This window comes from Miniopterus schreibersii (assembly GCF_964146895.1).
Source record: "Miniopterus schreibersii genome assembly, chromosome: 4".
In the NCBI taxonomy this organism is placed as follows: domain Eukaryota; kingdom Metazoa; phylum Chordata; class Mammalia; order Chiroptera; family Miniopteridae; genus Miniopterus; species Miniopterus schreibersii.
Genome location: NC_138105.1, coordinates 16673414 through 16699283, shown reverse-complemented (window position 1 = coordinate 16699283; position 25870 = coordinate 16673414). Strand labels below are relative to the sequence as shown.

The window sequence follows — 25870 nt, the reverse complement described above, 5'->3', positions numbered from 1 at the left end:
TAGTTACGGTGCTTGGCTCTTCAGGGGGCAAATTTCCTTACTATATGTCCCTAGTGGATCCCTAGGAAAGCACCAATATTGCCTCAGGTTTCCAAACAAAATGAAACATGTTGCTGCCTTACCTTTTCCTATCAGTCTTTAAAGTTTCATACCTGGTGACAAGGTAAGGGTGGCAAACAGAGCAGCCCCACCTCGGGGATGCCGGGGCAGTCCTTCCCTAGGAAGGTGAGACACCACGATGCAGAGAAACCCAGAGACGTTTTACCTATTGGAACATTTATTAATACTCATAAGGTGCAAAAAAAGAGAGACAGTGATGTAACATGACAGGCGTCTTCCTCATCCGAGGTCTGCTTTGCCTCCCAGGAGCTCTGTTGGTCTAGGCACCACGTTCTACAAGGACCCGGTCTTCTGTAACATGTGATGCCCCACTTAATTTTTGTACGTGCACACTGTTGGCCATAGGAGGCTTTGTTACCATCCCTTCCAGGGAAACAGGCCACCACCGGCTCCACCAGCACATTGGAAACCATCAAACGGGTACACACACGCCTGATGCTTTGTACAGAATGTCAGGCAGCTCATAGCCGTCGGCCTGAAAATGAACCCACATGAGAGGCACATGGCAGGCAGACGGCTGCAAGGCCGACTCAAGGAAGAGAGAGAGCCACAGGCATGCTCCGTGTTTAAGGGGCTAGCGCATATCCAAACAGCGTGGGGAACGGCTACCCGCTGCCTTCCTACCAGGTCCTACCTGATTTGAAAGTGAGCAGTTGAAAATCTCAGCTTTCCCTTGCCATGCCCTCTGACACTTTGATAGGGGTTTATCTTATGCGGGGGGTGCTAATTCTTCCCAAACCTGGGTTTCAGGGACTTGCTGTCTGTCCAGCAGGAACCTGCGAAAGTCTGTTTTTACTTGACTGAAAGAAAAAAATCCACAGCGTCTCCCATCACAAATCTAATGCCCTGGGAGAGACTACAGCAGTAAACCCAACAGACAAGGTTCTCGGGGGCCCCGGTACCCAGCACAGTGCTGGGCACACGGCCGGCACTCAATAAATATTCGTTGAATGAATGCACGGGTGAATGACTGGCCTGAGGGGGTCGAGGTCACAGTAGAGTTTCTCCTACAGTGCTTTGGGTCTCTGAAGCCACAGACTTCTGCCTCATCTGTTAGCAACAGTATTTACATTTTCTTGGCCAATGTTATCCTTGAATTTGATTCATACGCTAAAAATTATGGACCACTATAAATATCTTGGATTTTCTCTCCGGGTACCTTTTTCTAGCCAAATCTTCATAGTCAAGAGATGTTAAGCCACACTGTACTATCTCCAACTTGCCTGCAAAGATTTACTAATATGACATAGAATAGTGTTATCCAAGTTATAAAAACAAAAACAGTTGTGAAATCGTTTTGCTGTAGAGACAAACGCAGGATGGTATTATTTACAACGGTGTTAACTTGATTCAGTCCTCGATTCCACTGTTGCTTCCAGCTTTCACAAATTGTCACTGTCCTTCCATTCTCAATATGACAGTTCAACCAGGAATTGTTTTTCAGTTAATCACTTTAGTTCCTCATAAAACATGAGCTAACACTCTCATCAGTTTTATCCACAATTAACCACATCATTGCTTAAGAATCCCCATTTTCAAAGAAAAATGTCTAAATAGTACAGTGGAAAACAAAGGAAAAAATCTCATTTTACAGGTAAGTGTAGTGTGAGTAGTAGATAATTGAGTTGATTATACATCGTATCCTATTATCATTCTCAGTGGCTGGATGCTAATCAGTTTAACTGCCTTTGAGCTATATATTTTTAAATGTGATTAAAACATACAGTCTCACAGTAAATTTAAATGGCTTATTAAAGGCCTTTACAGGGCAACGGTATCATATGTCAAAGATGAATGGTGTTTCTAATTTGCTAGCCACTTGGGTCAAGTTTACTTTAAGCAGGAAGCATATTTATACAAGTAATCGTAACACAAATGACCTCTTGGGAAAAGCTGTTTGTGAGGGTTTAACATTTTTGAAGTATGCTTTTGTTTATCTTCTGAATGGGCATTTTATAGGCAATGGGCCAAAGCGCCTTAAATACATGCTCCTTAGCACGGCATAACCGCCGGGATGCTGCCCGAAGGCTACAGTGTTTTCAAGGGTGAGGAGAGGGGTGGGGCGGGAGGGCTGGGCCAGCTTCATTGGCCTAACATCCTGCAGGACCCAGACTTAAAGGATGGTAGGGGGACAGCAGCGACATCCACAGCAACTGGGCGCTTGTTAGAAACGCCCAAACTCCACCCCAGGTCCACCGAACCGGAATCTAATGCAAACAAGCTCCCCCTTCGTGGTTCACGAGCACTGCCCCGGGACCCCAAAGCCTCTACTTTCTGGTGGCCAAGCACACCTCCTGGCGTCCCTTCTCTTTCCTTCTCACTTGTAGAATCATCCTCTGTAGAGGACAACAACCCCTCAGCCCCGTCTCCCTTTCCCATCGCTCCCACACCCACTCCTCAGGCCCAAATGAACTGACCAGCATCCGATGCCTTTTGATCAAGAACCCGCTTCTTGTGCTGACATCTGACATCCCCCAGGGGCTCCTGTTGCCAAAGAACCTTCGGAAAGTCAAGGCCGCGCGAGGACTTCCAAGGGCCCGCGTTTCGCCTGCTTCCCGGCCCGAGCCTCCGCCAGTCGCTGGTTCTGCACCGAGACCCAGAAGGCAGCCCCCCTGCCATCTTAATCCCTTTCGGGACACTGCCTTCCTCTAACCTAGCCGTAAGCCTCTCTGCTAATATTCGTGGGGTGGGGTAGGGTGAAAGGGAGCATGGCCGGTGTCTGGGAGAACTGCGGACAGGCTTTACTCAGCAGAGGGACCCCCTCAGCGGCCCCCTGAACACGCTTCTTTTGGCCCCACCTTTGCTCTGAGAGACTCAGCCTGCAGCGGGCGCCCAGAGGCTACTGGACCTCCAAACCAGACCCACACCCACCAGCCTGTTGGCCCCTAGAAGCGATTTGGTCCCCTCTGTTCCAAACTGTGCTGGGGTAAAGGGCTCTGCGAGAAAATGAACGGCATTTTAGAAGCGCATTGCTTACAGATTCGGGCTCTGTGGGCCAGGGGTTAGCGCAGCCAATGGTCAAGGGAACATTCTGGGGTCAACCGGCGAGGACCCCTTCAGGCTCCTCTGGAGTGCTCAGCACTCGGAACAGATTTCTCTAATCAGAGGAGACTGGCAGGGGGAGAAACAAGATTGCTTTCTGGCCATAGTGAGTCCGAGGACCGCGCTTGCAGCTTCCATTTTTCTTGAGCCCAACGAACCAATTCTTTTCTGCGTGCTTCTTGGATGTGTAGGTGTTGTAATGGTTTTCCTCCAGCCTTTCCAGGAACAAACACTCCTCATTTGGTGTTTGCTAAAAAGGGAAAACCAAAAGAGAATAAAACTATCAGTGAGTGGTTTTAGGTGGTGGTGGTGGTGGTGGTGGTTCTCTGCTTAAAGCTGTGTGACCTTGGGCAAATTACTGAGGCTCTCTGTGCCTCCGTTCCTTCTTCAGTAACATCAGGGTAATAAGGGAGCCCATCTCTGGGGGTGGTAATGGGGACTTAGAACAGGACCCAGCACATAATGAGCCTTCAATATACATTTGCTATTGTTATAAGCTCCCCTTCCATTTGTGGTCTTCAGGACCCTATAGTCTGCCATTCGGAGATCCTGAATGACTCTAAGCACATTAAGGGTGGGCTGAGCCTTTTGTCTCTGTGGAGGGTTGGCACACAGGCATGACCACGAAAAATGTCCAAACCAGGTAAAAGCAGACGGTGATGCAGTGGGGGCTTTTAAGTTTGGACTTGAAGAATAAATGGAAACCTACTAATATTACTTTTTATCCTGGCAATTGTCACTAACAATAGCAGGATTGTACCTTAGCATTGTGGGCAACATAAATGCTTGCACAAAATGTGACCTACGCCTACAACACATCCTGGAACTTAAAGTTTTTTAAAAAATGAAAAGAGCTTTATCTTTTAATATTTATCAAAAGAATTGTACTTTTTAAAAATTACAATTTTACTTAAAAAAAATGAAAAAAAAAAGAAACCACCCCAAAGCCCACCCACCCAGATATAGACAACTGTTAACAGATGATAAACATCTTTCCTTGTGTCTTTACGTTCATACACACAGCAAGAAATAGATGAGACCAGATGGATATAGACTTAGGATGCTATCACAATGGTATGCTATGTCTGCTGTTTTAAAAATTGGCAAAAAGCCTATGAAAACATTCAATCTCACTAGCAAGAAAATGCAAATTAAAATATGATTTAACATAAGTTGGCGATGCTATCTGCAAAGAGAAAAAAGGTTTACAAGTCTTAGTGTTGGTGAGAGTGTAGGAAATGGGCATTCTTGTGCACTGTTGGTGAGATAAATTGGTGGAAACTTTCTGAGGGTAATTTGGCAATATGTATCAGAGTTTTAATGTGCATTACCTTTCACTCAGCAATTTCACATCTAGGAATGGGCCCCTAAGAGATATCTGAGCAAGAGTAAAACTATATTTTCAAGGATAGTCTTTGGATATAATGGTAACAAACTGGAAATAACCTAAATACGCATGGACAGGTGATTGGTTAAGTAGATAGTGGTACATACATACAGTGGAATCCAACTCAGTTGTAAATTTGTTAAGCTGGAAAGATAGCTACAACATATTAAATAGGGCAGTTGCTTTTTTAAAAAGTCTACCAACAATTATTTTTTTACTTGGAATGTATCTCTTAGAGAATGGGAGGAACCCCAGTTATTTGGACTTCCTATTCATCAGGATTTTAGAATTACGTTTATTATATTTGGATATAAACCAGTTAAGTATATTAAAATATTTATATTGACTTCGCTCCAATTCCAGGTCATGTGGTCTCTACATTGTCTCTTCACCCACAGTGCTTGGCGAGCCCCTTTCTGGTGGTTTCCAATCCTGTTGTCCCGTGTTCTCTGTTTGTAGGCACGTTTGTCTATTAGACTGTAAGGCCTTCTGAGGGAAGAGGTGGAATCTCGTCAGCCTTTTATCTACCCCTAGACACAGAACCTTGCAAATAAAAGGTGCTCACCGTCTAGGTGGGGAATTTAATTTGCCTCTTGAGATCATGTAAAGCCCTCAGTCAAGTTACCTTTGATCGGTAAGGAACTCTGTGACAGGAAGCAGGCTGCTGCTTAGTCACCTGAGTTCAGTGCAGTAACAACTGGGTGACACACTGGATCATCTTAGAACAAGGTGGGACATAGACGTGACATTTAATTGGGTGACTCTGATGCCTTTGAAGGAACTAATCCAGACATTAGTGTTTGATGCACAGTCAGGGGTGGGAGGAGGTGGGCCGTTTTGGACCTGCGTGGGAGGGCTCACCCTCTGATGTCCCTCACTGGGCATCAGGCCCCCGCTCTGTGACAAGGCTGAGGATGGCCATGCCCCCCATGATGTCTCCATTATACTACGGTAGCAGCCACACAGAGAATGACTGAGTCACAGGCTGAGTCAGCAGGCCAAGTCGGAGGTGCTACGTCTGTCCCCCAACCAGGATTTGTCAGCTCTCCTTGCACATTATGAGCAATGCCAAGGGCCTGGGAAGTAACAGTTGATTCATGGCAATTGTTTTCATTATTTTCTTTTCTATATTTAGCGTGCTTCCCCCCAATGACATAGGTGGTGTGTACCCGCTGTAGGAAACTCGGAAAATACAGGAAGGCATCCACACATTATAAAATCAGCCATTTACCACCCTCAGAGATAAATGAGTTAATGTTTTGGTATATAACCTTTCAAACTTATTTTTTAAAATAAATATGTTCTTTACATACACACACACACACGCACACACAGATTTGTACCAGGATGGATTGATACCTAAAGTCGGTTAAGAGTATGAGACTGAGCTCTGAGATATGTTAGAACGTGTCTTTATCAGTGGGGAAATTATGAGGCATCGTATATTAAGGTCACCAACTGAATATTTCAGGTGAATTGTAGTGACAGCCAGGACTATGGTGGGAGAAGGGCATGTTTGGAGCCTACAGAAGATTGGATTTGGGAGGTTCTCTCTCAGTATTTTTACACAACTAAAAGAAGGTTATACTAAACATCAAAACTGATTTAAAGAGGGAAAGCCATAAAACTCTAATATATAACCTAAGAAATAATGAGGGCAAGGGATGTATAAACAAATAATTTGTTTCACGGCTGCTGCTGATGGGGCTCCTCCCTGCGCCGGCCGGGCTGGTGGGCGGGCTCCGCTCGTTGCCTTCCCGCCTCGCCTCAGCCCTGTATTCGGGTAGCTGCTTTCCATTACCATCATTTTAGCCAAGGCTCGGGGGGGGGGGGGGGGCACTGACTTGCCCAAGTGGCAGAGGCATGAGATTCAATTACAGGCCTGAGAATGAATGGTTGATTGGTCAATGGATTTTATTACCAGTTGAAAGAAGCACCTTTTAAAAATAAAAAATCTGCTCGCTATGTAGTGGTCACTGCCTGGCTCCAAACCCTCTCATGTTGTCCCACTTGATCTGTATTTCAGCAAACAGCCTACTAGAGCTTACCTATAACTCTGATGATCCGGGCTCCTGACCCCTAGTGGGGAGCGTGAAAAAAAAAAACTGAACTGTGTTCTCATTCCCAATTCTGGCTGAGATTACAGCTTCAAGAGAGGGTTTCCTGCGCCCACTGCCTCTTGACAGTTTGATGTAAATTAAAGGGAGCCCCAGACTAAAACCCCACCCCTGGCTGCCTTTCTGTAGACATACATCTTAATAAAAGGGAAGAAACGGGTTTGGCTTGGCCTATGAGTTACAGCCAAGCCTTAACTATCGGTTCTTAGGATACAGAGAAAAGATCATTGAAATCCAGAAATAATTTCAAAACCTGGGGCCATTGGCTTCCACTCTCTTTCTTGTCAAATCTTGTACCAGAGATACCAGTAAGGGGAAACTCTGACTGCCTCTATTTCTGTTCTTTTCTCACAAAGACCACCATAAGCGGAGTCAAACCTATGTGAAGCATTAACTAGAAGAGGGATGGAGACGGTGATTTAGAGAATGTCAGCTACTGAATAAGTTCTTTGTGCTTCTCGAGGGCAGGGATGTGGTTTCATTCATCTTTACATCCCTGTCAGTACCTAGCTGTACTTAGACACTGGAGGCATTTGATAAACGTTTGTAGAATTGACTTATTGAACATATTATTTAGGAGACCCTTTCAAAGTTTCATGTGTGACATGTTAACTGCTAGAATCTGGGCTGTGCAGTTCTTATAAAAAGCACAGGGGGCCACGCCTATAACATGTGGTGGGTACTCAAGAAACATTTTTGGAATGAGTGAGTGAAGTGGAACTAGGTCTTCTGCAATGAGTGATGGATGAGTTACCAAAATTTCAATCAATGTCTCCTCTATGTGATAATCCGTTTGAGTATTTTGAGAGAATGCCACAAGAAACTCTTTTATGTTTGTGCCTAAAATAAGGCAGGGTGGAAGGCAGGAATCCTACTGGAAAAAATAACAAACAGAGACTAATTGTTGCTTTATAGTGTGTATCACTCAACGTAACAAGATTTCTGGAAACCTCAAACCTTGGCCGAGTCTGGAAGCGTGTCAGCCTCATACTTACCGAGCCGTACAAAAGTCCGTCGGAGTCCATGGCCAAGTACTGGCCACTCTCGGTGCTCTTTATATACACCTCCCCCACGCTTTCCGCGCTGAGCTGCAGCTGAACTGAAATAAAAATAACACGAGCAAAAGTAAATAAACACTAGGCCTTTGCCAACAGGGCCCGGCGGCCTGGACAGTTAGCCATGGAAAATCCTGCTCATTCATTTCAGGGCCCTCAAGGATGAGCCTCAGGTGAGTCAAAACATAGAAATACAGCTCCTTTTTCTTTGCCCTCCAAAGAAAGCTGTCCATTGGGAATTATGTTCTTGAGAGAAGGAGAGATGAACCAGGCGTGCCCGCCCGTCCTCATTTGTCACAGAATGACGCCTCTCTCCCTTCTCTCTCTTTGTCAGCGGGAGGAAACTAAGCGCAGGAGGAAGCCGCACTCACTTCCCCGGGCTCCCGTTCCCAGCCAGCCTGGGGTCCTGTGGAGCGGGCCCCTGGGCAGCCTCAGTGTGTCCCGCCTCAGTTATCAACCTGCCTTGGGGGTGTCTCTTGACAGCCTGGGCCTTCCAGGAATGAGAGCTTCCCCTGGGCAAGTTGAGTCAGTGCCCCCACCCTCTGTGGCAACCAACTGGGTAGAGGCAGAGGGGAACCCTGGCTTCTGATGGGGAGAGTGAGGCTCTTACCTGGAATTGCAGGGTAAGCGGTGCTCACCTGGGGAGTGATTTTGTTATCTAGGGGACATTTGGCCATGTCTGGAGACCTTTTTGGTGGTCCCACCAGGGGTCGGATGGTGCTGTTAGCATCCAGCAGGTAGAGGTCAGGGATGCTGCTAAACATCCTACAGTGCACAGTGTGGCCCTTCACAATAAGGAGTTATTCAGCCGAGGTTGAGAGACCTCGAGGTTGAGGGCAAGGATGCGAGCTACCCTGAGTTACGCTCTCCCCAGTTACGCCCACTGATACTGTGCGCTGCTGGGTACCTAATCGGAGTCCAATACCCATTGGGTAAATTATTCATTTGTTCATTCTTTCCAGGGTGGCTCTGGAGGGAGGTGCTTTGATGGTTCACATTTGGGAATCAAAATTAATTTTGGACTCTTCTGGACAATTCTTTGGTCACTAGACTGTCACAACCATCGTTACGACTAGGAGTGAAATCTCGACCAGGGACCAGTGAGCACTAAGTGGTTCCACCAGGAGATGAGTTGACCTAGAGGTCAGCTTTGTCAGAGGCCAAGGGGCAGAGGGAGCTGAAAAGAACACAGGGTTTTGGTTGGCACATCTAGACCCCCTCATGGCCTTTTCTTTATTTTCCTTATTTATTTAACTTCTTTGAATAAGAATGATATTCTCATGTTTCAAATTTGGAAACAATATAAGAGGAGACAGTGAAAAGCCTCCCCTGCCCCTCAAAGCCTCCCATTTGCAACCAATGGGGATACAGCAGTAAACAGAACAGATGAGACCCTGTCCTTCCTCCCAGGACACCTTCTCCTGGGGAGACAAAGACAAACAAGTAAACCCCTCCTAGATACATTTTAGATGCATCCTCTAGACAAATTTCATGCATATATGAGAAAATACATGTTTTCCCTCCTGCCTTTTTTTACACAAGTAGTAAGATACTACACACACAGTTCTGCACACTGAGTTTGTTTGTTTTTGGAGATCTTTCCATTTCATTACCGAAGGATTTAACCTCACTCTTTTTTGCCAGTTGAATTGTGTTCCATTATGTGGCTATACCACAATCATTTAACCACTTCCCTTTTAATATGCCTGTATTTTCTTATTTCCCTCTGTTTTCTTTATCTTCTGGTTCATTCCAAGGGGGATACATAGTTGCATTACGCTACCAAAGATGCAGTTTTCTTGTCCTTGGAAGTCTTTGCTACAGAGACTCCAGGCCTCCTCTAGCTTCCTCTGGTAAATGGAGTTTATCTCATTTATAGGAAGGAGAATGGAAGCCACCAGTCTCCTTTCCCACAGGTCCTCCTGACTTCAGTTAGCTCTGAGAGAACAGGCCAAAGGGCCTCCGTTGTGATCTGGGCCCTCCCCGTTCTAGCCTCAGATCACACCACTTGCTCACTCAGTCACTGCTTCACCCGTTTGACTCCTGCAACACACCAAGCTCTTTGCCACCTCAAGATCTTTGCATGTGCTCTACCCTATGTCTGGCACCATCTTAGCCCTGATACAAAGTTGGTCCTTCTGCTCCTCAGGCCTCAGCCTAACACCCCCTCCTCAGAGAGGCCCTTCCCACCCAAGTACCCTGTGTATTCTATATAGAAGGTTCTTTCACCCTTCCCACCCCACCCCCCACCTCACTATCCCTGCCACTGCCACCTTGGTCTGCACATCATCATCTTTCTCTGTCCCTTGTTTGTTTCTTTCATGGCACTTTTTACAAAGTATTAATCACTTTAGGGGTTACTCATTTATTTCTGCCTCCCTAAGAAAATGTGCACTTGGGAGAAAGGACAAGGGTTTTGTCTATCCTGTTCCCAATTAGGTCTCCAGTACCTCACAGAGTGCCCTGCCCTCAGGGGACAGCCAATATATATTTGTTGAATGAGTCATGCTTTGCTAATATTTGCAGAGATGACTCTCCTGGCCCATCATGAATAAGCTGTGAACTTTGAATTATGCTTCCAGTATCGCCTTGTAGAGTGAAGTAAGATGGGACCAAGTTGAGGATTGTAAGGCTCAAGGATGGGCTCTGCCACCAACCCTTCATGTGACCTTGGCCAAGCTATTTAACCTCTAGGCCACAGTTTTCTTATCGGTAAAAGGAGAGGCATCTGGATTCCATCTCTAAAGTTTTTCTAGCTCTAACAGTCTATGAAGCAAGTAAATACAGTTGATAACAATACTGTATACAATAGAATATTATTCAGCTATGAAAAGAAACAAGGTACGGATGCATGCCACCACATGGATGAATCTCGAAAACATGCTAAGTGAAAGAAGCCAGTCACAAAACACCACATATTTGGTGATTCCACTTAAGTGAAATGTCTAGAATAGGCAAACACATAGAGACAAGAAGTAGATTAGTGGCAGCCGGGGGCTGAGAAGGGGAGTGGGGGAGAGAGAAGGGAGAATTCTCTCTTAGGAGGTACAGGGCTTCTTTCTGGAGTGCTGAAAATGGTCTAAAATGGATCGTGGAGATGGTTGCTTAACTCTGAATATAAGAAAAACCACTGAATCGTTCACTTTAAATGTGTGAATTGTATGGTATGTGAATTTCTCTCAATAAAGCATTTCTTAAAAATTCTCTGTGTTTTCATTTATGGTTTTAGATAACTTTCACATACATTTTTCTATCAATTTCTCAGCATAATCCTGTATGTTTAAGGGAGACCAAAGGAAGGGGATAACCATTTATTGCATCTACAATGGGCCAGGCAGCGAGGGCGCTAGTTTCTATTTTGGTACAGATAGTGTAAAATTAAGGGTGTAGGCTCCATAATCAGACTTCGTGAGTTTAAGTTCTGGTGTGACTGTGTGTTAGCTGTGAGATCACTGGGCAAGTTATTTACCCCTGTTTCCTTACCTATACTGACAGTACCTGCTTCATGGAGTTGTTGTGAGGATTAAATGATCCGATGCATGGAGCGTGCCCAGTACTAACTATCATTTCTCCTGTGCTTAGGTGTCTTCATCGCTCCTCACAGAACCCCCTGGAGGAAGGTGGCTCTGGCTGTGTCCTACAGGTGAGAAGACTGAAGCTTGGCTACAGTTTGACTTACCCAACGTTATACTTATAACCAGGGGTAAAACCATGGCCCAGGTTTAAGCATTCGAAATATCCTGCTTTTCCCTCTCTTTCATAAAATACACTGAGCTCCAGTTATGGGAAACATTGGTCCCAATCAAGCCATACTCACTCCCTCCTTGGATTCCCTTGTGTTCAAGCTCAGACATGCGCAAGATAGCAGATGGTCATCCAGGATCCCTTTTTTTTTTTTTTTTTTTAATATGTCCTTATTGATTTCAGAGAGAGGAAGGGAGAGGGGAAGAGAGAGAGAAACATCAATGATGAGAGAGTCATTGATCGGCTGCCTCCTGCACTCCTCCGACTGGGGATCGAGCCCGCAACCCGGGCATGTGCCCTGACCGGGAATCAAACCTCAATCTCCTGGATCCTAAGGTCGATGCTCAACCGCTGAGCCACGCCCGGCCAGGCTCCAGGATCCCTTTTGTAGCCATAGCATGTTGTTAGTTCCCTGGGACTTTTTTCAATTGACCACCCCTATAGGTCGGTATTTAGTCAAACACATTGTAGGTGCAACATAAATCCCAAAGGGCAAATCCTTTTAGGTAATCGAAGAAGGTGTTTTCTTAAAGTAGACTTTATCTTTTAGAGCAATTTTAGGTTCATAGCAAAATGAGGGGAAGGTGCAGAGATTTCCCATATCCCCCCTGCCCCCCAAATGCATAGCTTCCCCCATGATCAACACTCCCCACCAGAGTGGTTCATTTGTTACAGCTGACGAACCTGCACTGACACATTCTTATCACCAAGGAAGATTTTTATAAAGCTTTTTATTTCGTAGTTCGTGCCTGTTCTATGCCTTAAATAGTTCCCATTCATCTTGCTGTGGGGTGAGCCGGGTTGACTTTGCCGTCTGTGGAGTCCCCTTTGGCTGTGCAAAGGCCTCACGGAGTGTGAGCCAGCGCTGCTTGGCACACGAGTCAGTTCTCGGCCATGAGCCCCAGCACCAGGGTTGTTACACTGGTGAGAGTTCGTCTCAAGAGTTTCCTCTGTAAATATTATTTCTCCAGGATGTCCAAGTTTCATAGCTCATTTTCACTGGATTTCTTTCTGGCTAAGTTTCCTAAACATATATCCTTGTGCGAGCAGGGCTGGCAGGAAGGAGTAACACCCAGCCCGAGCTGCTCGTGTAACCGGCTAGGTGTCCAGCTCCCTGGTGTGACTTCATTCCAGTTTTCCAAGCCTACATCCCCCTGCAGCTGCTGCCAAGGAAGAGTAGGAAGGAGAGAGCTCGAGAAAGGGGCTCAGAAGGAGAGGGAGGAGCTGGCCGCACAGCCTGGCTGCCGCCGGAGCTCCTCCCTTTTGGAGCCGAGGAGAGAGCCAGTCAGTCAACACACACGCATTAGCCAGCTATGGTGTGCTGGGAGCTGAGCTCAGGGCTAGGCAAGGGCCCTGCCTTCCGGGGCATACGCCCAGTTAGGGGTACAGGTGGCCCTGTGAATGGTAAAGCAACGCAATAGCAAAAAACCCCAAACACTTGTTTTTGTGCTAAAAACAAACAAGTGCAACAACTACAATACTCTTCCTTTCTCTCTCCCTCCCCCCCCCCATATATATATATGTTTTTTTCTTTCAAGGAGAAGCAGAAAATAATGTACAGTGAAAACAAATTGCAAAAGAATATAGTAAATCCTTGATGAAAATTTTGTAAAAATCACAAGCCAACGTGCACAGCTCATGAATATATAGGGAGTAAATAGAAAAATGTACCCCAGATACAGACCAAATTCAGACAGCAGCTGCTCTGGGGGGGAAGAGGAAGACTAAGGCTGGGGAGGGGAGTGAGGGGACTTTCCCTTCATCCCAACTCTTCATTTCTTTGAAAACACAATTCTGAAGCCAGAGCTGTCAGCTGGTAACACTGGTTAACTCTGGGGGACGGGGCTGCTGGTGTTGGTAGAATTCTCCTTTGTGCTTTTTGGGGGATGGTTGACATATAGAGCCCAGTTCCTCATCAGTGGGCAAACACTCAGAGCTGACCAAGACTTCTGCTTCTAGCTCCCGATGACCCCTGGGATGCTCTATGACCCAGCTCGGGCTTGACCCCAGGGACCATCTAGTTCAGAACACGGGTATCCATAAAGGTGAGTCTTCTGCGGGGCAGGCAGGGGACCAGGAAGCTGGTGAGGCAGGACGGGGGTGAGGGACCACTAAAGCCACGCCTTTCCTCTCAGTTTCCTTCCCCAGCACCTTCCACCAGGTTAGCACCAGAGCAGGGATGTTAGGGCTCGCTACCTGTGGGCAGCAAGGACAGTGGCTCTAAAGCACGCCGAACCTGAAGGGGTGAGTACTTTTTTGAAAAATGAGATACGTCACTGAGTCCATAGGGTCCTTATTGTTCCCCAGTTCTGAACTGGGGACAGCAACTTTTGACTTAGCAGAAGGAATGGAAAGCAATATTTTAAAAGGTACTCTAGCGATAGACATACATTTCTCAGAGGAATCCAGCTCACAGAGCATTGTAAAACGGTGCCGTATGAAGGTTGGAAGCGCTTCTCTGGCGGATTTGTGACCGTATTGCCAACAGAACCCGGGAGCCTGTTCCTTTACTAGGAATGCATTAGGGTGTGCTGGTTTGGAATGGCCTATTTGTCAAAAATACATGTCAAATTACTGAAAGGTATAAGGCCCCCTTGTGAATTGTGCTCCTCCCGGTGCCCGGCTCATCCTTTGGACGCCTTCATGGGTCTTCACTTAGGGGAACCTCCGTAAAGGGGAACCCAGAGCTTCTGAGTGGATATGCCAGCCCCCTAACTAGGTGTTTCACCTTCTTTCTGAGCAACTGTAAGTCTGTATCTCCGGTTTTTTGTTCTGCTCTCCAGGGCCTTCCATTAGCTCTTAGCAGTAGTTTATTTGCAGTAAGATATGTGACTCCTGCTTGCCAAGGATAGAAAGGAAAAGGTGTTTTGAGCTTGTCAGTGCCAAGAGAAGTGAGCTTTGGGGCTCTGCAGCTTGTATTCGAGCCCCGGGCCATCCTCACTCTCATCTTCCTGTCCTGCTCTAGGAATTTTATGGGGGTTTTTAAATTGCTTTTTTAGAGAGAGGAAGGGAGAGGGAGAGAGAGGTAGAAACATGGACGAGAGAGAAACATCAATTGCCTGCCTCCTGCAGGCCCCCTACTGGGGATCGAACCTGCAACCCGGGCATGTGCCTTGACTGGGAATGGAACCGATGATCTCTTGGTGCGCAGGATGGATGCTCAACCAGCTGAGCCATGCCGCCCTGCTCTAGGAATTTTAAAAAGTTAGATTACAACTGGTACATTTAGTGAGACAAATGTGCAGAGGGAAGTTCTGCTTCTGTAGCATCCGTGGCCTTTAAGCCTGCTTTCCACTCTGTTCTCCACAGAGAGGCCAAAAGAGATTACGTGCCTGGTTTATTCTGGGTCGAGACTTCCCGTCCTTTGCCGTGTTTACCCAAAGTGAGGTCAGCCTCATCCAGAGCTCCGTGAGGTTGTTTTATGTCAGTGGCATTTATAATTAAAACGCAGCCACAAGCTGGGCTCCGTAAAACATTAGAGAAAGACGGCGAAGGAAAAAAACCTGAGTTTATGGAAAAAAAATTCCAGTGGTTTGGAATACATATATACCTGAAAAAGACTTTTCTTAGAATGTGTACAGGCGTCTGCTTCCCCTTTAGGCTCTGAAAAGGGTGCCTGGAAAATTTTGTTACAGTCCATGGACTGTGTGATATATTTTTAAACAGTTTATCTAGAAAAATCCTTCTGTATAACCAGATAAGGGTGTGTGTAGGGTGGAGGGGCAGGGAGTCTTCTGGCGTCACAGCCCACGGAGGGGAGAACACCCTGCTGGGGCGAGCTTTCCTGCCTGGGGACCTTCTCTGCTCTCTGGCCGGCGGGAGGGTTCCGCTTTGCCAGTGCTGGTCGTGTGAAAAAGCCGTCTTGACTTTCAGCCCAGGCTGGTGGGGGGCAGAGTGCCCTTCCCATTAGCTGCCCAGTCTCAGCAAACCCGAGAAAGGACATCTGACTGCCTGGAAAACGAGGGGCGGGTGGGATTTCACCGAAGAGAAGGAGCCTGCCCTTTAGAAAGGGCTGCAAAGTAGCATTCTTTGGACCAGCCAACTCCCCTAGTGCCTTTAGGATGTGGTTTGATTTATAAATATTTGATTGGCACACACTTTGCTCAGAACATTTCCATCTGTGTGGCGAGCTGTGCCGGTAATCCTGCTCCCCACGCAGCCTCTTACGTGCTCACTCGGGGAGGCGAGGGGCACAGGCCGCAGGAGGCGGCGGCAGGTTTGCGACCCTTGTGAGCTTATTACTGTTCTCCAGTTACTGTAATAAGTCCTGGTCCCTGTCGCCAGAGCGGAAACCCCAGCAGAAGGAGTGGAATCAGACGCGGAGCTTTCCCTGCTGCACCGGAGACAGCGTGCTCTGCGGGAGGTTAGACGGGGCAGGGCTTGCCGGGCCAGGGCCTGGCCACATGAGACCCACGTGCCAGGCCCTGAGGGTGCCAAACCTAGACAGTCCCAGAGCCACTGAGAGGAAGAGTCACCCTCGGTTTAGCGAGCAAGCACGGCAGCTATCTCACTTCACAGACTCCAAAGATCAGTGAGAGGAGGAAGGCCAAGGAAGCTTAGCCGTGAGGATGAGCATGCTGAATACCACTTTCCAGCCCTTATCGAGGGCCCGGTAATGTGTCAAACACTTTTGCAAACATTTTCACATTTAAAATTCCTACTTTCCTACGAGACATGTACCCTTGTCATCTTTGTTTTTTCTTTCAATTGCAATTTGTTAAGTATAGTTGGAATACAATATTATATTAGTTATGTTATTTTCAGGTGTCCAAGATGGTGATTTGACATTTTTATACCTTACGATGTGATCACCCCACTGATCCTAATAATCATCTGTCACTGTGTAAACTTACCACAATATTATTGATTATATCCCCTTTACCTTTTTCACCCATCTCGCCATCCCCCTCTCTTCTGGTAACCATCCCTTTTGTCTCTGTTTCAGTGAGCCTGGTTTTTTGGTGGTGTTATGTTTTTTTTAGATTCCACACATAAGTGGAACCATATAGCATTTGCCTTTCCTTGTCTGACCTATTTCACTCGGCATGATACTTTCTAGATCCGTCTATGTTGTCACACATGGCAAGGTTTCATTCTTTTTTCTCGCTGTGTAATATTCTGTTGTATATATGTAGCACATCTTTTCCATTCATCTACCTATGGGCACCTACGTTGCCTCCATATCTTGATATCGTAAATAATGTTGCAGTGAACTTAGGGGTGCATGTATCTGTTTAATTAGTACTTTTGTTTTCCTTTGGCTAAATATCTGGAAGTGGAATTGCTGAGTCATAAGGTATATCTAGTTTTAGTTTTTTGTGGAATCTCGATACTGTTTCCATAGTGGCTGCACCAGTTTGCACCACCAATAGTGCACATCCTCGCTACACATGTTATTTATAGACTTTTTGATAATAGCCATTCTGACTGCTGTGAGGTGGTGTCTCACTGTGGTTTTAATGTGTACCTCCCTGATGATTAGCAATGTTGAGCATCTTTTCATATGTCTGTTGACCATCTATAATTCTTTTTATATATATATTTGAGTTAATTCTTCATTTAATTTCTAAAACACTACTATAGTTGAATGTTAAAACAAAAACAATAGCAAGTAGTGAGCATATTATGATTATAGTTCTTCCCTCATTCACTACTGTATATAAAAGGCCAGCAGCGAGTGTTATTCCCTGGCCCCATTAAGAGGCCTGACACTGAACACCCACCCCTAGGATGAGGTTCATGATCCCCATGTGCTTCCCCATTGTAATGGCACCGTCTTTCTTGATTTGGATCAAAGTCCACCAGTTCTACCTAGTCCATTTCATCAGTCTCTTCTACTTCCTTCCTTTCAGGTAGGAGTTTTTCTAGCAAAGAGAGTTTGTCAGGAGAGAGAAAGCGATTCTCAGGAAAGTTTACCTTGAATTCGATGATTAGATGACCCTTTTCATATGGTCTACGATACATCGGCATGCCTTCATTTAGCACACACTTGATATCTCCATGCTTGACAGTCTGACATGGATGAGAGGTGATGACTATGGTTCGGTTGTGAGGCGTAGCTACTGGTTTTCAAAAGCCACACAATGCTTCGGCCAGCTGTATGTCCATACACAGGAAAAGGTCTTCTCCTCGTCAAGTGAAACCACCATGGTCCTTTTGATCTAAAACAATGATAATACCTCCTGGCTCCAGTCCTGGTTCTTGGTCTCCTTCACCATGGAATGCTATCTTCTGGCCATCTTTCATGCCTTTATCAATATGAACTTCTAGAACCTTCTCCTCTCGAACTACCTTCCTTCCGTTGCAGCTTTTACATCTCCCTTTAGGACTGATCCGTTCCCCATGGCCCTGGCACTCCATGCACACAGACCGAATTTGCTGAACCATTCCAGGTCCTATCTGATGAATTCTTACTTGAGGTCCAGTACCTCGGCAATTGGGACAGCACTCGACTGCTCCTTTCTTACCACCTCAGCCTTCACATTAGTCACAAATGACATTCTTCTGCAGAGCTAGTTTTCTTGTTGCACCATTATATAAATCTTCTAAGGTTACTGAGACCTGATGCACAACATTTGTACCTCTCCTTTCTCTCTGCATCCTTCCTCCTCCAAAAAACATGTCAAAGATGTCCATGGACGAGCCAAAACCGCCACCTGCTCCACCTTCTTTAACAGCTTGCTCTCCTCCTTTGTCATATAATTACATTTTCTTTGCATCAGATTGCACTTCACAGGCTTGGGAAATCTACTTAAACTTCTTTCTTCATTTGGATTCATATCAGGTGGTCCTTCAAGGCCAGCTTCCTGTAAGTCTTTTTCAATTCTTCCTGGGTGCATTGGGTTTCACCCCCAAAACATCATAGTCAGTGGTTTCTTTCACCATTTTTGACAGCCAGGGAGCGGGCCGAGGGAGGTGTGGAGGAGCTGGAAAGAGCACATTGCTGCACGCAGCTCGGAAAGCCGCCGCTCCTCCACCTCTCACCGAGTGTTCTGGAAAGTTCCCTATAATTCTTCATTCTGACTGGTATGAGGTGGTACCTCATTGTGGTTTTAATTTGCATTTCCCTGCTGATTGGTGATGTTGAGCATCTTTTCTTATATCTGTTGGCCATCCATAATCATTTTTTTGAGAAATGTCTATTCATGTCCTCTGCCCATTTTTTGACCAGATTGTTTATTTTGTTTGTTTATTATTGAGTTGTATGAGTTTCTTACATATTTTGGGTATCTGCCCCTTACCAGATATATTCTTGGCTAATATATTCTCCCATTCCGTGGGTTGTCTTTTTGTTTTGTCAATGGTTTTGTCACCCTTGTTTATAAAATGAGGAAACTGAGGCATGTGGAGGGGAGGTAACTTCCCCAAGGTTGCACGGGACTAGTAAGTGGCGATGGGACCTGCGCCTACATGCATCTGACCCACAAGACAGGTTGCATAGATCCAGTATGTTTATTTAATAAGTTTGTGGGGCAAAACCAGTATCACAGTGTTGACTTTGGGGGCTGTAGTGGGTATGGAGAGAGCCTTAGTCTTGGAAGAAGAAGCTGGGAATTCTGTGCCGAGCTTTACCAGTTACTCGCTCGTCACAGGCCCTGTTAGCTTCGTGTTCACAGAGTGATGACAATTTGTAACCTCTCTGTAGCTAGGCAGAAATGAAAGAGTCTGGCACAGAGCCTGGCACATCCAGGTGCTCAATTGGCATTTAATATATTGTTGAGTTTGGATCTATCTGCCACCAGTACAATTCATGGACTCATCAAATTAATGTTTATTGGACATTATACCAACTGTCAGGCAATGTGCTAGCCACAAAAATTACATTGTTGGACTCTAAGTCCCTGTCCACAAGAAGCCCATGGGGGGAGAAAACCATTAAATAGTCACACAATAAATGTGGAATTAAAACTCTAAGGAATGCTGCCTGGTACACGAGGCACCCCTGAAATGTCTTTCCCTGCACCTGTTCCTCTTCCAGGAAGACATCTCCATTTACCCATCTCCCAAAGAAGAGCCCTGGGTGTCAACATGAATCTTTTCACAGCCCGTACCCATGCCCCTTCTCACAAATGGGCAGCTCTTGCCCTCTGCATTTTCCTGGCATTTGTAATATGGTAATGGAACGAGTGCTCACAGCCCATAATGGTAACTGCCCACCATGTAATGTGAGGAGTTGTAAAGGGGCAAACAAAAACATCTACTCTACAGGCCAGAAATCCCCACCAGTGGGGACATTGCACTCAGGGCTGCATTACAGAGGCCTGTGCACAAGCATCCATTGTAGGTTTCTGCCACTCCAGGGGAGGCCTTGTGTGAGGTACCTGGGAACTTCAGGTAGAAGATGAAATTGAAAACTTCCCAATTTTGCCCAGGGCAGATCTGCTGTTTGGGGACAAAGAGAAGCTGTGAAAGGAGGTTTTTTTTATTTGTTTTTTTTGTTTTGTTTTGTTTTTGCATTGTAGAGCTGGCAGGCACACAGCTCTATCTTGCATGATTTATGTAGATTTGTTTAAATATTTAATTGGCTTTTAGCAATGATTCTTCCTGAAGGAAGTCTTAGAGTGTGGCTCTCTACCTGTGACCACAATCTCTAATCATGCTCAAACTAATGTTCAAGGAATATAAACCATCCCCTTGCTAGACTGTGCTAATCAGTTAGTCAGGGATCATCCATTCCAGGCAGGTCCAGGTTGATTCTGTTACTTGAAATTCAGAAAGGTTGTGGCAGTACCGCCACTGGGCAGGAGAGGGCGACATAACCACATTCAGTGGGTGCATCCAAGCCAGGGCGTCCTCGGAGCTGCAGGATCTCATGAATTTTCCGCCTTGTGAAGTACGCAGGGCAGTGTTAGGATTCCCATTCCACAGGTGGGGAAACTGAGTCTCAATATGTTCCACAAGATAAGACAGCTGGGAACACCGGGGACATCTAAAGTTCCAGATAGGAGAGGATGATCGGAAGGGTCACGGGGCTGGGGGTTTGAAGCTCTTTTGCAGAGCACTTTACGTGGAATGGAGGGAATGGCCATTGTCCAGCGCTGCTCCAGTTAGAGAGGGCCAACGAGGAGTGTCAACTCGAGCTTTCTGACTCTTAACCCCAGGCCCTGACACGGCCGAGGGTGTGCGGATTATGTCATTCCCCTGGCATCTCACAGTCTGGGGAGGGATTTCTGCTCCCTCACCCCACCTACCCTGATTTCTGTCCTTGGCCCTTGTTCTTAGCCCTAGAATAAGTAAATAGGTCAGCACCCCAGCTCTGCATGTTGTCCGAAAGGCATTGACTCAAACCCAGAAGTTAGACCCCCGGCCTTGCTGGAAGGGAGTACGACGGAAGAGGAAAACACAGGGAAGGTCCTGAGTGTTATACTGTGTTTCCATATGCTGGGGTGACTATGCTGGGGTGACTGCTGGGGTGACTATGCTGGGGTATGTGCTGGGGTGACTATGCTGGGGTGACTATGCTGGGGTGACTGCTGGGGTGAATATGCCGGAGTGAGTATGCTGGGATGAGTATGCTAGAGTATATGCTGGGGTGAGTATGCTGGGGTGACTGCTGGGGTAACTATGCAGGGGTGACTATGCTAGAGTATATGCTGGGGTGAGTATGCTGGGGTGACTGCTAGGGTAACTATGCAGGGGTGACTATGCTAGAGTATATGCTGGGGTGACTGCTGGGGTAACTATGCAGGGGTGACTATGCTGGGGTAACTATGCTGGGGTGACTGCTGGGGTAACTATGCAGGGGTGACTATGCTGGGGTAACTATGCTGGGGTGACTGCTGGGGTAACTATGCAGGGGTGACTATGCTGGGGTAACTATGCTGGGGTGACTGCTGGGGTAACTATGCAGGGGTGACTATGCTGGAGTATATGCTGGGGTGACTGCTGGGGTAACTATGCTGGGGTGACTATGCTGGAGTGTATGCTGGGGTGAAGATGCTGGAGTGCATTTGCTGGGTAAGTCCTGGTGATGACCACAGTGACAACACCACCAGCAATATTAACCAGGATGTGCTTACTTTGGGCCTAGAGGTTGTGCCAAGAATTTTCATTACATTATCTCATTTACTCCTTTCAAGAAACATGTGAGGCAAGTGATATTATTATTTTATAAGTGAGAATAGTAAGGCCAGAAGGTTTCAGTAACTTGCCCGGGTTCACCTGGCAAATAGTGAATCCAGGACCCCCTCGTCCACACCCCTAAGGCCGCCTTATGCTGCATCCCAAGGGTTCCTGACATCCCAGGTGAGGCGGCTGAGCCCTCAGCACTCCTACCTACCCAGAGTGCAGTCTCTATGTTGATGATGGAATGACAACAATGAAGACATGAGCCATTTGCACAGAAATTCCAGTACGTGGAAATTGTAATTGTAACCTCACCTCTTGTTACCCCAGAATTCAAGGTTTCCCGAAACAGCCAGCTCAACCCTGAGGAGGGCTTCACCAAGGTTGTCTTTCCCCTGAGAGTCTGAGGACCAGAGAGCATTCCCATTGGTTCAGGAAATTGGTAAAACTTGTTAGAAACATTTACAACTTTAGAGAAATTAAAGCTTGTTCCCCTGGTGTTGAGTGGGGCAGATCACAGAACTTGTGTGGCTTGCCTGACACAACAGACTACAATCTAAGTCGATTTATTTGCAGTAAACGTTGCTTCTGTACAGTTGACAGAAGCAACTAAACAGAGTCTTTTTTGCCTCATTCTGGTGCCTATTTTTCATCAGGGATCAGGCATTCAGAAGGCCCATTTGAAGACAAGCCATCAAGGCAAAGCCCTGTACATCTAACTCTGCAGCTGCAAGCCCCAACCTCAGCCCTCCTGCTCCCCAGCTCCAGGGTCTGCATAGTGGCTGGGAAAGAAGGGACAATGCCAAAGGTTTTGTAAACACTGGCTTCCCTCCCCACTATCCGTGCATCTGAGGGTGGAGACTGAGCACAATGCAGTGGTCATTTGTACTTAGATCCTGCTGTTTGTGGTGCATATTTCATGGATAATTAAGACTACCTCATATATAGACCATCAGATCAAAGCCAGTCATATGCATTCTATTAAAAAACATTTTTTTTTCTTTTAAAGATTTTTCTATTGATTTTTAGAGAGAGAGAAAGAGGGAGGAAGACAGAGGGAGAGAAACATTGATGTGAGAGCAAAACGTCGATCGGCTGCCTCCTGCACACCCCTTCCTGGGGATCAAGCCTGCAACCCAGGCATGCGCCCTGGCGGAAATCGGACCAGTGGCCTTTTGGTGCACAGGATGACACCCAACCAACTGAGCCACACCAGCCAGGGCTGTGGATTCCTTTTTAAAGCCATCCTACAGAACATTACTCTCTACCTGTGCTGTGTTCTGTCTTCTAATTTCATCCATACTTTCCTTCTCCTGATTTGTGAGATGTTTGGCCCTTTTGAGCCTCTTAGGAGGGACCAGATCTGACTTCTGGCTTCTCTATAACATCTAATGCCTCAGTGATAACTCAGGGAATTCCCGATAACATCACAGTAGAACTCAGACACCTAACGCCAGAAGTACTAAAGCAGAAGGAAGACATTTTTATTCTTAGATAGTCAAGAAGCTTCTTTTTTCTGAAGCTATAACTCCATGTATCAACGCCGTCTGAGAGCTGGATTGGCAGGAAAGCCCGGAAGAGATATTCAGCTTTTGGCTTGAATCACCCCAGCTCTCCAGTTTCTTTAAGGTCTGGGGAATGACTTTACCCCTCCCGGTTACCACAACCACATCTGCATGATACGCAGAGCAGAAGCTCATAATTTATGATGTGTAAGACTACGATTTGAACTAGGGTTTCACAAATCAAGCCCAGTGGAAAGGTAACCTGGAGAGTCAGTAAACTTGAACCTGAGCCCACGTCTTTTGCGAGGCCTACTGCTGCTGCCCCATGCGGCTCTTCCCCTCCTGGAGCAAACAGGACCCTGACCAGCCTGGGGGGGGGGGGTTCCCTGGTTTCACTAGTTACAGAAATCTGCATGACTCAACATTGGCCGCCACATCTGATCTCAAAGCAGCTGTGTAAGTCAAGAGAGTCCCCTTTAGGTAGGCTCTGGCCCTCACAACTCAATTTTCTACACCCAGACCCTTTCCACATTTATGTCACACCGCCCCTGAGAGTGTCATGCCTTAATAGACCCTGGAGAAGGGGGTACCAGTATTTAGATATCCTCTCTTCCCCCACCCTTGACTAAGGAAGACACCAGAAAGGTGAGAGGCTCCAAGACAGATGGGTGCTTACTGTGCTGGTCGCTCTTGTCCCTTGTCCCATCCACTGTGCCATCTGGGAGGATCCTCAGGAAGTGGCCCCCATTGCTGCAGTAGAGAAGTTTGGGCTTCTTGTAATTACCCAGAGGCAGATTAAACTTCTCGGTCAGGGCGGTGAACGTGGTGACGTCCCCTTCTGCCATGGCTGGGCAACTGCTGGTTATGTGCTTTCAGGGCTGTAAGAAATTAGACAGATACGTGGAATGTTCATCCAGCAAAGGTGCAACGTACACCTTCAGGAAGGGAAAGAGCCTTGGGCGCAGGGCTCTGGTGGGTTGCGAACCACAGACAGGCCAGGCAATGCCCACAGTAATGGGCCCGTGCGGTGGCCGGTGGTTAAGGAGGGATGGTCAGGGCATGGGAGGGATTGTTGGGGCATTTCTCACTTCCCAATTGGCCACAGCTTTGGATCAAGCTGTGCGTTTTTTAGAACTTTAAATTTAATCATTTGGCCAAGGGAAAAAAAAATAATGTGTTGGTCTCTCCTTCTGATCCACACACATCCTCAAATTAAATACCAAAGTTGCACTAAAATAACACCTGGGGTCCAGCTGAAACCCACAAAAACCGAGAGGCCGGGCTGAGGTTTGCCCTCCACCCTCCCACTGTTTTGACTGGGTACCGCCAGGTCCAGGTGCAGAGATAGCAGAGAGCCCGGCCTCGAGGCCCGGAGGACACGCACGGAGACAGCCGCAGGTTAATGTGTAAAGGAAAATTCCGCGTTTGCTGGTGGGAACGGACCTGGAACTGGGGAAGGGCGCGTGGGGGCGTTACATGGGGTTTTTAAAGGGCAAACACTGTACCAAGGGAAATTTCTGGAGGCAGATCATTATGAAGGGCATGCCAGTTGCCTGCTTCCACAGCTCTCCACATACCCTTATCACACAGAGAAGGTGTCCCTTGTACAAACCCATCTTTGTCCTAACTATTGTCTAAGGAGACATACTTATGACGCAGAAACCACCAAATTGCATATTATAATCCTCTAATGTTATATATACCCACTCTATGTAAATTTATAATATATTAGTGTAAAAATGTATCAATTACACCTCTAAGGATTAGAAAGCAAAGCCAATCAACTCTAGAATTTTAAAGCATCTATTTGTCCCCACCATTTAGGAGAATGACATGCTGGTGACTAAAGGGCAAGAGGCGGAGAGACCAGGACACTAACGTGGGACCCTCATAAGTGTGAGTAGGTGCTGACTGCACACATTGGTTTATCAAGCGGCCTTATAGTAGTAATGATCATCATAATTATTAATGTATTCTGGGCTAGAGGTTGACTCATATAATGCTCACCGTAACCCTTTGAAACAGACACTCGTATCACCCTCATTTTTAAAAAATAAAATGAAGCCAAAACTTAGAGATGTTCAGTGGTCCATCCAAGGTCAACAGCTAGTAAGAGGCAGAGATGAACCTCAAAATGGGTCTCTTGAAACAAAGCCCTAACTTGCCTTTAATCACCAAGAAAAGGTTCCGTGACCTCACCAGTACTGCAGTGTTATGGTAGTGCCCCCCCATCCACGGTTTCCCTTTCTGTGGTTTTAATTACCCACGGCCAACTGTGGTCTGAAAATATGAAATGAAAAATTCCAGAAATAAACAGTTCTTAAGTTTTAAATTGTGCAGCGCTCTGAGTAGCCTGATGAAATCTCACACTGTCCTGCTCTGTCCCACCCAGGACATGAATCGCCCTTTGTCCAGCAGCCGGCTCAGTTATCAGATGGACTGTGGTGGTATCATAGTGCTTGTGTTCAGCCACCTTATTTTACTTCATAATGGCCCCAAAGCCATTCACCTAGCTCTTATTACAGTATATTGTTATAATCGTTCTATTTTATTTTTAGCTATTGTTGTTAATCTCTCACTGTGCCCAATTTAGATATTACATGTTATCCTAAGTATGTATATATAGGAAAATGTGGTATATAGGGCTTGGTACTACTATCTGTGGTTTCAGCCAAAAATTAAGTTGTTTATTTGTGACCCAGATGTTGGTTATTACCACCACCACCAGCCTCCACTTCTCCCCCATGCCAGCCTGGCAGTGGACTCCAGGCATCTCCTTATTTCCAGGAGAACCCACATTGCTAGGTGTTAAGGAGCCCTGTGAATGTCACAGAA

The 25870-nt window shown here is 46.4% G+C and overlaps 1 protein-coding gene and 1 pseudogene across 4 annotated transcripts in view; both read right to left on the bottom strand.

Moving 5' to 3' along the window:
* Nucleotides 1-255: 255 nt before the first annotated feature.
* FGF1 (fibroblast growth factor 1) overlaps nucleotides 256-25870 on the bottom strand; it is a 95707-nt gene continuing 70092 nt past the window's right edge. For 2 of the 3 annotated variants that reach the window (XM_081134895.1, XM_081134896.1), the window contains exons 2-4: nucleotides 23712-23913; nucleotides 7662-7765; nucleotides 256-3412 (exon numbers count right to left, since the gene is read on the bottom strand). In XM_081134895.1, the coding sequence (XP_080991021.1) occupies nucleotides 3218-3412; nucleotides 7662-7765; nucleotides 23712-23880 (468 nt within the window). In that variant the 5' untranslated portion in view covers nucleotides 23881-23913 and the 3' untranslated portion in view covers nucleotides 256-3217. The remainder of the gene's footprint in view (nucleotides 3413-7661; nucleotides 7766-23711; nucleotides 23914-25870) is intronic. The other variant, XM_081134897.1, reaches the window with a different exon arrangement.
* On the bottom strand, nucleotides 17162-18350 carry LOC308555984 (dnaJ homolog subfamily A member 1 pseudogene; annotated as a pseudogene). Its single transcript has one exon. The product of its transcript is annotated as a dnaJ homolog subfamily A member 1 pseudogene (transcript).